General features: G+C 39.6%; 2 protein-coding genes across 12 annotated transcripts in view; one reads left to right on the forward strand and one right to left on the reverse strand.

The window, feature by feature from the left end:
- Positions 1 to 3,823: 3,823 nt before the first annotated feature.
- Positions 3,824 to 8,040, forward strand: phox2bb (paired like homeobox 2Bb). Its single transcript, XM_067599951.1, has 3 exons — positions 3,824 to 5,041; positions 5,690 to 5,877; positions 6,339 to 8,040. Exons 1-3 carry the CDS (start codon positions 4,801 to 4,803, stop codon positions 6,765 to 6,767), a joined length of 858 nt encoding a protein of 285 aa, XP_067456052.1. The 5' UTR covers positions 3,824 to 4,800; the 3' UTR covers positions 6,768 to 8,040.
- A 1,284-nt stretch (positions 8,041 to 9,324) lies between these two features.
- The window catches only part of limch1b (LIM and calponin homology domains 1b), a 95,877-nt gene continuing 92,004 nt past the window's right edge, over positions 9,325 to 13,197 (reverse strand). For all 11 annotated transcript variants that reach the window (XM_067599948.1, XM_067599947.1, XM_067599945.1 and 8 more), the window contains 2 exons: positions 12,283 to 12,385; positions 9,325 to 11,370 (listed from right to left, as the gene is read on the reverse strand). In XM_067599948.1, the coding sequence (XP_067456049.1) occupies positions 11,345 to 11,370; positions 12,283 to 12,385 (129 nt within the window). In that variant the 3' untranslated portion in view covers positions 9,325 to 11,344. The remainder of the gene's footprint in view (positions 11,371 to 12,282; positions 12,386 to 13,197) is intronic.

Below are 13,197 nucleotides of genomic sequence, written 5' to 3' on the forward strand. Positions count from 1 at the left end.
CGAAATCTTATTTTAGAACCGGTCGATGGCATTTCTCTGCGTTAATGTCGACTTAGAGGTTGGAGTAATTTAGTAATTGATTCCTTGCCTGGCTCTCGCCCGTGCCAAGGCCGCGTTTGAGGGTAAAATGTTTCCTAATCTTATCCCCCGGAATAAGATTTTTATGTTAATCCACTGGCTGGTCTCTTGGTCACTTGGGAAGCGCAGATAAAGACTCAGAGGGCTCGGAGCGGCCAGCAGAGATGAGCCGTGCTGTGCTTGGAGCTGCAGCATCTGGAAAACAAACGGGATGAGTTAATGGGAGATAAGAGGAGGATATCACACACAGCACAGCCTGCAGACTATCAGAGTCAAATATTTAAACATTTCCTGGTAGAATCTGTAAATTAATCATTTTATTTTTATACTTTTTCCTCAATAAAAGATTGATTAATAATCTACTTCCCCCTTTCATCTTATATTCTTATCAATGTGGCCCCAAATATCATTTTCATAAAAAGCTGTAAAGATGTATAAACTCTATTTTCCACAAAAACTGGATAAAACTGGAGATCAGGTGAGTTAACCTTTCTCTACATCCTGCCTATCACCTTCACCAAGGCGCTCAACGACCTCGGATTTGTGGCAAAAATCTGAATGAGGACGCATCAGGTGAAAATACGTAAAAATGTAACAACAATAACAACATGACTTCTGCACGTCTGCACGCAGCAGGCTGAAACACTGATATCTTTTGTGCTGCACGTTTTTTTTTTTCTTTCCTGCAGACACCGAGAGAAGACACCAGCTTCTAATTGAATTTGCCTCTTCTCCAGATGTCACTTTCCATCTGTGCACTTGGAAACACGATGCGCCTTTTACGCACCGGCCTGGAACACCTTTAACTCAGATGTTTGGCTTTTTTTTTTTTCTTGCTTGTCTGGAGTTTTCGATTTTAAAATTGCAGCAGAACACAAAAAGGTTGTCTGGAAGATGTATGAGTCTTTTGGATGAAAATGTACTTTTTCTAATCCCGCAGTGTTTGTTATTGTACATCTGGAACTGTAAGGTCACCCTTTCATCCATTCTGGTGATGTTATTTCAGACTTTTTTTTTTCTCCAGCATTTTCCAGGTGAAAGCGAGACCCTAGCTTTTATCCATCCTGTCAAATTGAGACATCACACTAAATTGCCACAAGAGCATCCCCAAAATGAATTTTTTATCTGCTCTCGAGCCCCTCCCCTGCAACACGCGGCCTTATTAATAACCGTTTTGATAAGCGTAGGATTTCCTCGGGCGGAGGAGTGAGACATTGTAGGTGAAATGTGACAGCGGGACCCTCCCATCGCTCTCTCTCTCTTTATCCTCCTCTGTTTCTTTGCCTTTTCGGGGGAGTGGATCCATCCAATCCATCCAGAGACAATGGCATTTTGTTCCTCTTTTTGTCCCTCCTGTCGACCCGCATTCCTATATTGCTGAGCAACGATAGTGCTCACTAAATGGAGAGGAGTTCCTCCCATATCCCGGCTATTGTCCGGCACTTGCCAGGGGAATTTAAGGTCTTGCACACATCGCATTTTCCTGATTTATTTAAGTGAAGGCATATGGTTGAAGCCCTTTATTTGCCACATAATTACAAATTAACTACCGATTTACTTGAATTAAAGGACCATTATGTTACTGTAAATCACTGTTTGTAGCATTGTTTGCTGTTTGGAAACGGTGAGCGCTCACCGACGTGCAGCCACCAGAAGCCTGTGCGTCTGGTTAAAGCTGTCTGCACGTTTTACATCTTGCAAAAGCTAAAAGATCTTTTTTTTTTTGTAAATCAAGTCAGACTGCAGCCTTTCGGATTTAATATTCTCACATCAAAACATCAAACTCCTCGTCCCTCCCGCACCAGCTGAAAGAATTAAAAGATGTTGAAACTATAAAAGGGAGGCGTTTCAATAGCTGGTGGACTATGGTGGAGGGACTATAGACCGCAAGAATAAAGAGCGGCTTCAGTGAAAGAAACCGATGGCTAAAAGCTATAATTGTATTTGCCTCGGCGAAATATCAGAAAAGACTTCTCGTTTCTTTGAGCGTTATTAGATTAATTCCCAGAGATGGTTTCTTTTCTCGCTGCCAGACGCGTGGAGGGAGGACGGTGAACCATTTGGCTCTTTGGTTTCAATAATCAAATTAACCATTTGGTACAACTTTTGGGTCCCAGCTCGTGTGTAGAAAGGGGGAAATAAAAAAAGAAAACATTTACATAATAGGGACCGGGTTGTGTCAAGAAAGAATTAACTTCTTTTTTCTTTTTTTTTTTTTTTTGCTCTCGTTGATCTCTGAAAAAGACAATGTACACACGAAAGAAAAGGGAGAAACACACTGCAACACGTCAGCAATTGTGGAGAAAAAAACATAATTGATGGCAAATGCGAGCGGCTCAGATGATGTGAGAGCTGCACCTTGCGGCCTGAAAATGACAAAATGTACAATTTATAAAAAATGTTGTTATATTTAGCCTTTAAATAAACATTTGATCAAATACAATTTTATTTCCAGACATATTTGGTGACAATATCGCAAAAAAAGCAGATAGTTCCTCACAGATATCGACATATCTGAGATCTATAAATGATTCAATCACTTTTTCATAGAGAAATGTATAAAAACCTGCACGTGTTTTACCAAAAGCAGACTGTTATGTTATTTTTCTCAAAGCAACCGCGTGGATATAATCACATCTTTTTTAATTAAACATGTTAATGTAATATTTCTCCAGCTCCTTAATAATGATGAAAAGATGAGATGAGTGTGAAAGTAATAAAATAAATCAGAGATTATAGAAACCGTTCAAAGCAAGAGATCTATTATAATCCTTTAATATAATCTAATAGGTTTTAAGACCAAAGTTTGTAATATCTAATGTTCAAATACACTCATACCAGCGAGCATCATATTCTCAGCCGCTATTACTGGAATATTATGGTGATTTTTCGATGAAGAGCCTCAGAATAAGAAACATTAGCAGGCAGATCAGTCAGTGAAACACGACCAGTGGTGAACAAATTGAAACATCAAACACTCATCTGCTAAATCTAATTGATGCATCAGAATTCCTGTTGCGCCTTTTTGTGTTTTTTTGATCATTTGGAAGAGAAAAAACCCGCAGCTTCAAACACGAGGACTTGAACTCGGTCCAATGAAAAAAAAAAAAAAAAGAAAAGAAAAAAAGAAACACACACTCGGTGTAAGCGCCATACAAAACGCTTCACCTTATTACACAAACCAAATTAACCACTCAGCCAATATTGTGAGCCTAAGAGGTCCGATGACTGCCTCGCCAGTTCGTTACTTTCATTAGAAAGATGTTATTTGCCAAATAAACGGAATAATGAAAGTAATAAAGACAATTACAAACTCATTTGAATCCTAAAAAACACACCCGGAAGTTTAGCAGAGATTATGCTCCAGCAGTACAGAAGGGGGAGAATTGTGGGAAACGTTTTGTTTATTTGGCAAAAACAAGTGGCCAATATTGCCATAAAAAACGAAGCTGGTGAATTAGTTAATTACTTGCACGTACACAGCCATAACTTTCATTTATTTACTTGTAGTTCATCTTCTACACGGTCATGAACCATTTACTAGCAATAACTAGATTTAAAAGCCAAAGTTATTGATTAAATATAAATATTTTTTAAAAATGTCATAGCATGTAAAAACATTTTTTTTAAAAAATCACCTGAATGAGTCATTTATCTGCGTGTTCAGTGTTAAAATCTTATATTTTCTCAGTGTGTGTGAGAGAATTTACTTCAGTGGAAATAGCAGAAAAACACGGATCACACACTGAAAATATGATTAAAACCAGTTGCATTTGAATCTGTAACCTGTCACACCTGCAGCTGTCACCGAAGTTACATATTTTTATTTGTCAAAAAAGAGTATTTCAACCTCAAGATGTCCATAAACCTAAACGACAAAACAACTCGTTATATACCGGAGGAAAAAATGTACATGTTTTTGCTGCTTCAGTGCAGAAAAACCATGCAGAGGATCACCAGACAAATAAAAAAAAAAAAAAAAAGCGAGTGAAAACAGTCGGAGCAGACGGGCAGAAAGAGAAGCAGAGGGGGAATACTATGTGAAATCCTGCCCAAGGTATACGGTCGCTTAAAAGGCTTAAAAGCTTGGAGAAAATTGGATCAGGGAGAATCGTCACCCAACTTTCATTATTTCCAAGTGGTGTGATTGAATTAAAGGGCAAGATGGTGGTTGGAGAGGAGTGGGGTGGATGGGTAGAGGGGTGGCGGTGGTGGTGGTGGAGGGCTGCGTAATGGCGTGGTATTAAATTCTAATTAGAGATGCAGGGGATCAATGATAGGGAGGTTGGACAGCCCGGGCCCCCAGTGCCAGCCCAATAGACTGATGAGTTATTGTCATGTAAAAAAGCGCTAGCAATAAGACCAAACGCTTTGCTATTGTCCAAGCGGAAAGAGCCAAGTTTATTATGAGGACTATATGCTCTAGAGACCTCGGGCTAGGCGGCTCTTAGGGGGCTTTTCATAAAACAGGGCTAGGTTCCTATAAAGGAGGCCAGTTTTGGAGCAGGCGCTGAGCAGTGAACATCTACCCACCGTCCAGCCTCCTTCCAACCAGTTCAAACCAAACAAGTCATCTTTCCCCCCCAACTCAGACCGCGCGTCCTCCTCAGTTTGGTTTTTTATTATTTTTTTTCTTTCTAACCCAATTTTTTTGGGGTTTTTTTTTTGTTTGACATTTTTTCCCGGGAAGTGCAGCTTTCTAACTCCACCGAGCCTTCTCAAATGTATAAAATGGAGTATTCTTACCTAAATTCCTCTGCCTACGAGTCATGTATGGCCGGGATGGACACATCGAGCTTGGCATCGGCCTATGCGGACTTCAGTTCGTGCAGTCAAGCCAGTGGGTTTCAGTACAATCCCATCAGGACCACTTTCGGGGCCACCTCCGGCTGTCCGTCCCTCACGCCGGGGTCCTGCAGCCTGGGGACCCTGCGGGACCACCAGAGCAGCCCGTACGCCGCAGGTAAGCAGCGGCTCCGGAGCCTCAACCAGGCGTATTATAGGACGCCTTGATTGCATTTGAAAATGGAAATGTGTTTAGTATTTACCAAACGAAATTTGCTTACATAAATGAAAGAATTTATCACGTTAGAAGCGATTGCAGGCAAGCGGTAATTCGGTTACGGGGTTATACTATCCCAGTCACACCCAAAACCGCCAACAGAATTATCTTAAGCTGCCAAAATGATAGGCATAATTTATTTACTTTGCGATGAGACATAAAGCTTCGAAAATAATTAGATAACCAAAGACTAAAGCTCATTATTGACACCGAATTGGAGTTACAGTAGCAACAAGCGGGGCGGATGGGAACATTATGACAAGTTTTCAAACTTGAGCCTCAATCTGAGGAGCAACAATTAGTTTAACATTACAATTAACCGCATCACAGGTCAGCAACGTTATCAATTCAGAACTAATTCACAGGTAATCAAAGGCATAATAGAATTGAAGGCTCTAGCCCAGCGCCCTTAACTGGATTTTATACAAAATATCGAATTTGAATTTACTTCCATTTGACAACATCGCTATTACACACGCTCATATCTTCCCATTACTGCACAGATAAGACCACAGCACGTCTAACGGTGACATTTCATTTCGTTTACAGTTCCCTACAAACTCTTCACGGACCACGGCGGACTGAACGAGAAGAGAAAGCAGAGGCGCATCCGGACCACTTTCACCAGCGCCCAGCTGAAGGAGCTGGAGCGGGTTTTTGCTGAAACACACTACCCGGATATCTACACCAGAGAGGAGCTGGCACTCAAAATCGATCTGACTGAAGCCAGAGTGCAGGTAAACAGCCACCGGCTCTCCAACAACAGGCGCCAAGCTGCTCCCTTTACGCACGATTACGCTACAATTACGCACGAGTGGATTTATGATGCAAATTAGGAAACATTTCAACATCAAATCACTCATTTTCTATAAATTTTAGTGAAATAAACACTTCACTGCTTTAACACGGTGCACTGCTGGCCTCCAAATGCACCATTTGACACACTGTTGTATAGTAATGCGCAAAATAAAGAGTTTCTGTTCTTCTTTATGGACACTTTTAGACATTTTAACCCCAAAACGTATTTATAAGCAAAATGAATAAGCTACAATTAACATCACCTCTACTAAAGAGCCTTATGTGATCATAACTGAGCTGATATATAGTTTTAGATTAGCAGTGATTGATTGATTTAAGCACAAATCAAACACTAATGGTTGTTTAACTCTTCTACTTGCATTCTTTCTCAATTATCCAGGTGTGGTTTCAAAACCGGCGTGCCAAGTTCCGCAAGCAAGAGCGGGCAGCTGCAGCGGCCGCAGCGGCTGCCAAGTCCAATTCTGGGAAGAAGTCCGACTCCAGAGACGAAGACAGCAAAGACACCAAATCTACCGACCCCGATAGCACAGGAGGACCGGGCCCGAACCCCGTGCCCACCTCCAACTGCGGCGGACCGAGCCCCACCGGAGGCCAAGTTAACACCACCGGGAACGGACAGGTGGACCAAGTGAAGACCTCCGTGTCCACCGGAATGGGGGTGACAGCACCGAGCCAAGGCTGGGCCCCCGCCCCGGGGACCATCACCTCCATCCCGGACTCATTGGGCGGGCCATTCGCCAGCGTACTGTCGTCTTTGCAAAGACAGAACGGGGCCAAAGCTACATTAGTAAAGACCAGCATGTTCTAATGAAGCTCCACAGCAGAGGAAAAGAGAGAAGTTTCCTCCTCCGGAGACTGAAAAGCAATTGCTCAAGACAGACTTAAGGACAATATAAAGCAGTTAAAAAGAAGATGACAACTCTGTTATTTTGTTTTTATGCCTTGCGCCGTTTCTTGTGGTCAGTTGACACTTTGGCTGTAGAAATATCCATCTTCACAAGTCACGTTTTTGTCTTTTTCTTAAAACAAGTTGAAATGTTTCCTTTTGTTTCTTCGTGTCTTGAAAAAAAAAAGGCAGAATAAGACAGATCACTGTAATTCACAACATTCCTCTTGTTTTAAGAAAAAAACACATTTTAAGACTCAATACTGGATTTATGTGACTTGTTAAGATGAATATTTTTTTCCTGTTCTGATAATGAGCAAACACAGACGTCTGCGCACTGGAAACGCATCGTGCCATCAGTGAGCAAAGGAGCCTCTTTTTGTCACATTATAATGTCAGAGTTCAACAGCTGCTTTGTTTGGTAGAGAGACGTTTAATATCCATGACTGCGGATGCTCTCTCTCTTTCCCTCTCTCTCTCTCTCTCTCTCTCTCCTTCTCTCTCTCTCTCTCTCTCTCACACACACACACACACAATGCAAGGTGTTTAACCACAAATATCCAACCAGACGCTGACGCATTTTGCTTTTCTGTTCTCTGTAGACACAACCTGCTGTGTGGAAGTAGCCTCTTACAGCTGCGTTTTTTTTCTTTTCTTTCCAGGGCTGCTGAGAGTTTAGTTTCTTTAAATTATCGATATAAACACAATTGTTTCCTCGAGAAAAAAAGGCACAAACTACTGCAATGTTCACCTCTGACAGGAATCTGTATGTTTTGTGTGTCTTTCTACGGCAGTGTTTTTGTGGCTCAAATTGTATAGTGTTAATACGTATTATTGTCTCCTATAGTTGAACCATAGGCCATACTCCCTCGTAGATCGATCATACAAGTCTTTTTGATGTTTTACAAAATTCCCTCGGAAGAATTTATTTTGGGTAAAAAACAAAAAGAAAAAAGGGAATGGATGCAAACATTGTATTTATTTCTATATAATTTGCATGTTGTCTCTTTGTCTGATTTTACAATGATTTCCCTCCCATTTTGTGAGCATTATGTAACATGTTTTGTCCGGGATCTGAAAGTTATTTATATGTAGGTAATGAATGCTTATATTTAAGAAGGAAATATTTCTACATGTGCACATAGTTTTCCAGGTGTACCATTGAAATGGTTGTTGATGATAAAAAAAATAATAATAGTGCAAGTTGATTTGTCATGTTTTCTTTGGAAACATTAGGAAAACGAGTGAAGTTATTATTCCTGTTGGAATTCAGAGGTTTAAAAATATGTAATATTAAGATTTATAAACAATCTTCTTAAGTGTTGCTCTTGAAGGACAATGTTGTTCGTTGAGGGTCGATGTTCAGTGATTTCAGCACCACGGACAGCGCAGCACACAATTTATTCAGTCTTCAAGGTTTAATTTATTTATTTATTTTCTTAAATGGAACCTGTTGCATTTAGGTTAAAATAATTTCTCTTCATTTCAATGCAGACACAAGACCAGTTTACTGAAATGAGACAGAATTTGAAAACTGCTCCACTAACACCAAGGAAACGTCACCTGATTGGAGAAAATATTTAGATCCGGATGGAAAAAAATGGAAAATTTACACCCGTAAGCATTTATTTTTAAAACTATTTTAGGAAAATCATAATTTAAATCTCAAGATGGGAATGATTTGAGGTGTAAATGTAGAATCAGGTGTTTCTTATTCTGTGATGCTGGAGGATCAACTACAGGAAACGTGTTGATATTTGATCAGATATCTGCAGGTGAGGTGTTAGAGCTCTACAAGCAGACCTTTATTGATACTGACCACCGGTTTCTGCTGTCAGAGCTCAATTTGTGTATATCTGGGGTCACAATGTTTGGTAACAGCTATAACAATTTGTGACCCAATCTGAAGATTATGGGGTCATAATTTTGAAATAATAGCTACCAGATTTTATGACTCCTGTTTAAATACTGGATACGCTATTTAGGCAACATGGTAACAGGTGAACTTCCTTCTCAGGTCACAGAATTAGGTGTAACACCGGTCTTTGTGTCGTTTTCCCATCGATTGTACCCTTACCTTAACCTGAAAACAAGTTTTACCACATTTAACCTCTACCAGTCATCTCCATGACGTCTAAACAAAACGCTAATTATTAATTAATTAAGATCTAACCCCATCCACCCTATTTACATAGTTAAAAACATACCTGACATTGAGTTTCCTCTAATTTCTACATATTTCCACCTTGTTGAAGGAGCCAGAGACAGATTAAAGCTGCTGTTGCAAATATATGAAGTATTTATTATTATTATGTATTTTGCAAAAATGAAAACACAGCTGCACATTTTTAATTTATAACATTTTATTTATAAACATACAGTATGCTATAAATGCCATTGCATTTAAACATCAAATTAATCTATATTTCGGATAGTGTTCAGGTGAATATTACAATAAATACAGAACAGACGTAAAAGGTTTTCATTCCCCAACTATCCTGTTAAGAAGACCGTCTGAATATAGAGCTCCGTCTCAAAGATCCCGCTATAAGAGACTCAGCCGAGATTTATTCATTAACTAAATGAGGATAAAAAAAAAAAGAAAATACACAATTAGAACAGAAGCTTAAAAATACTGTAGATCAGAGAAATGAACCCGGAGGAAAAGCTTGGCTATAGGACGCAGTTGAGGAGGAGGAGGAGGAGGAGGAGGAGGAAGAGGAGGAGGCTGCTAGTTTGCTTTCATACAGCAAATCATTTGGTTTTAGGCTTAAACGTGCATTTTTTTTTTACATCCACAATACATAACCGAGCTCTTCTCATACAAGTTCAGAAAAAAAAAAGAAGCAAGTGACTTAAAATGTCCAGCTGGCGGCACAGATCTTTAGTTTCATCCAACCAAATATTGCACAGGTGCAACTGCTGGTATGTGTGTTCATATTACCTCTGCTGATTAACTAGATGTAACATGTATTGATGATATTTATGTTTTTGTTTATTTTTTATTTTTTAAACTTTTATGAATGAATCCTACCACTGAGCAATTATCAAAATTACCTCAATTAATAGCATACAGAAGTCTATATTGCCCTAGAATAAAACAACATTCAAAATTAAATCAGTGTTTTCCCCTGCAGTATATAATCTATACTGTGCATTTTTCCAAATAGACAACAAGTTTACTCCTTTGCACTGGTTTTATCACTGCAAATCACAGAGGAATCACAGGGGGAAAACGGAATTAAGGGTGTTTGTTTATGAGAAAATAAACAGTACTTATCAACTGAAGTAAAGCGTGATGTAAAGGAGGGCTGCAGCCTTTAAAAGTCTGCAGTTTAAAAGTTCAAATTTGGCCAAATCCCTCCCTCCACCCAAAAAAAAAAAAAATTAATAATAATAATAATAATAAAAAAAAAGAAATAAAACACCATACAGCTGGTGTTTCTTTCTTGCATCACCTTGCTTTCCTAAGGCACATTAAAGTCCTGACTTTCCAAGCTGACAGGCTGGCCGAGGAACAACCTGATGTGACCCAAAGCACAAAAAACAGCTCACAAGTCATGTTATTGCCCTAATGATGAAACTACATTCATAATATGTGTTTATATCAGAAGCTAATTTTATTTTGAGCACAGAATGAGAGACACAGGAGGTCACTGTGTGGGCTAAAGGATCAAAAAATAGTGATTTACTGGATATATTGTGTCTGTGGACCTAAATACGGGGTTTATAGTGACCTTTATTGCTCTTTATAAATGAACTGTGTTCATAACCTTTTGTTTTTAATCTCACACTTCATTGAAGGGGCATAAAATTATTCATATTTTTCAGATCCAGCCTGTTATGAGAAATTAAAAATACCAATCTCAGCTGCTCGACGCCACGTTCGGTTTTCTTTTAATTCCATCGTTCCAAATTAAGAAAATGTGTCTTAAATGATAAAAAAGCGTTTAAGTAATTGTGATATACTGCATTTCCATTTAATGGAACTGAATGGTGAATATTCACATTTCTTTTCCAAACCAGGGAAGTAGAATCTGATTCTACTTCTCTGAACCGAGACCCGAACACCGGTGAATTCTCTTCGTGTTCATTTTGACAACACAGGACGTTGACACAGCCTTCCTGTGTTTGAAGCATCTGTAAATGTTTTCACTGAAGGATGTTAAAATGGCCGCCAACCCCCACGAACAGTCTCTCTCTCTCGCTCTCTCGCTGCATGATAAAACAGAGTCTGTGTGATGTTACGAGGACCAATCAAATCCAGAGTTTGATTCATTTCACTCACATATCAGGTGACATACACACAAAGAATTTTTTTTTTTTTTTTTTTTTTTTTTGACCGTCCCCAGATCTCTGTTTTGGCCCACATGATGAGTCTTCGTTGGTTATTGAGCTGCGGAGGATGCAAATATCCCGACACGCTTTGAAGGACATGATTTGCAGATAATCTGGTTAAACAGGGATGAGATTTCTTCCTTGTGCTTTTCTGTCGAGCGTCACAACGTGGTTGGCTGTCCGGCCGCTTGAAAGGAAAAAGAGAGAGAGAGACAGAGAAGGGAAGCCACAGTTTTTAAAAAACCACAATTGTTTTTCTGGGATCTTGAGTTCAAGGACATGCGGCTGTAATGAGAGAAAACCCTCTTAGCTCGGGACTTAACGGTCTTTTGATTGAGTCTCTGATTTGATTTCGCTGTTTTCTGATCCCTAAATGATAACAGCTGCTGAGAGGTTATCTAAAAGTAAAAACATGAAATTTCTCTCTTGTGCAGGCAAGGTGAAAAGGTTGCAAAGTTACTGTCGTCCTCGCCTGACTTACATCATCACCGGTTTCTCTCCCTCTCTGAGCCTTTCACCTGATGCGGCTTCATCCCTCCATTCATCACCGCTTCACTGTGTCTGACACTTTCTTTATTAAAGCTGCACTCAGTCGGATTTTTAGATTAAAATACACAAGTCTGATCAGCCTCACAGCGGGGCTGCAATAAAGAATGTAGGGTTTGAAATACACCACGCGTCTTTATCAGAAAATGCTGTCGCGTTTACTTTGAAAACAATAAATCAGACACATATTTACTGCTGGTGCTGTGTTGCCTTATTGAAAACTGCATTTATTCATCAAGGAATAAAAGAAATATGGCCGACATTAGCAAACAATAAGGAACAATAACACCTTTCTCTTATTCTAATGTTAGAGGATGATTAACTTCTCTCTTTGTGAGCATTATCTAACATGAAAGTTGTGGTGGTTCTGCTTTTTGATATTCATAATGGTGTTTTATATGCTTGGACTCAGCTGCAAGAAAGCGACCACATTGATTATATCTTTATGTTGTGGATGGATGGAAACAAGACAAAAAAAAGTGAGATGCAGAACAGACAGTGGTTGAGAGATAAAGGGGGAGACATGTGAGAGAGGGGAGGTGGAGGGACTCACAGCGGGAGCGGATGTAGCACTGGTGGCAGTTGAGGAGGCCGTTCCTAATTCGGACGTCCGTCCCCGTGGTCGTGTCGCCTAACTGTCCCTTACACACTCCGCACTGAGGACAGAGAGCGAGACATAAAGACACAGAGAGAGAGAAACAGAAAGATTTATTAGGGGCTATTACAGGTAAATCTTAAAGGATAAGGCTGGTATTATTCTATGTTTCCTGTCATCCACAAATATCACAAAAGGACCAAAACAAACGATAAGTTTGTCCGTCTATCGATACTTTGACTTCTCAACCCTGCCTGTGGATCCTCGCCCAAAGCCCATCAGTTCCCACTGAAGACATAAATCTTTTACAACAGGTCACAAATATATAGTTTCATTTCTATAAAAGGTTCAGTCATTTCTCAAACAGCTGGACACTGTGGCTTTTAGCAAAGGTCATTCAAACAAGAGTAAACTGTCCATTTGGTGGGGACTACTTTCAGTTGTGGATTAATACACATTTGGTGCTCTAGTAAGTATTTACAGCAGCAGGATCGTGTATGTGGGACTGACTTATAATTATCTACAGTGTTTATGTTCATAATAATAAAGAAACATGTCACCCAGTGCAATGTAGTGGCCTGTTGATGTGTTTTTAATACAGGAATAAGATATATCAGGTTTTGGCTCCACAGAAAATACTTATAGTTACTTATACTTCTATTATTAGTTCTGGTCCTTTAATGCTATTTGTTGACAACAAGAAATACATAAAACATCTTCAGCCTTATCCTTTTATTGTGTTTACACATTTAAACTCCGCTGCTCGAGTACAATTCATGCTCATAATGGACCGTTAAATGAAGAAAAAACACAAACAAACTGGATCTTTGATGACAAAAGCACTCATGGGAGGATAAGTTCTCTCTCTGCACA

This window comes from Thunnus thynnus, chromosome 9 (assembly GCF_963924715.1).
Source record: "Thunnus thynnus chromosome 9, fThuThy2.1, whole genome shotgun sequence".
Taxonomy (NCBI): Eukaryota; Metazoa; Chordata; class Actinopteri; order Scombriformes; family Scombridae; genus Thunnus; species Thunnus thynnus.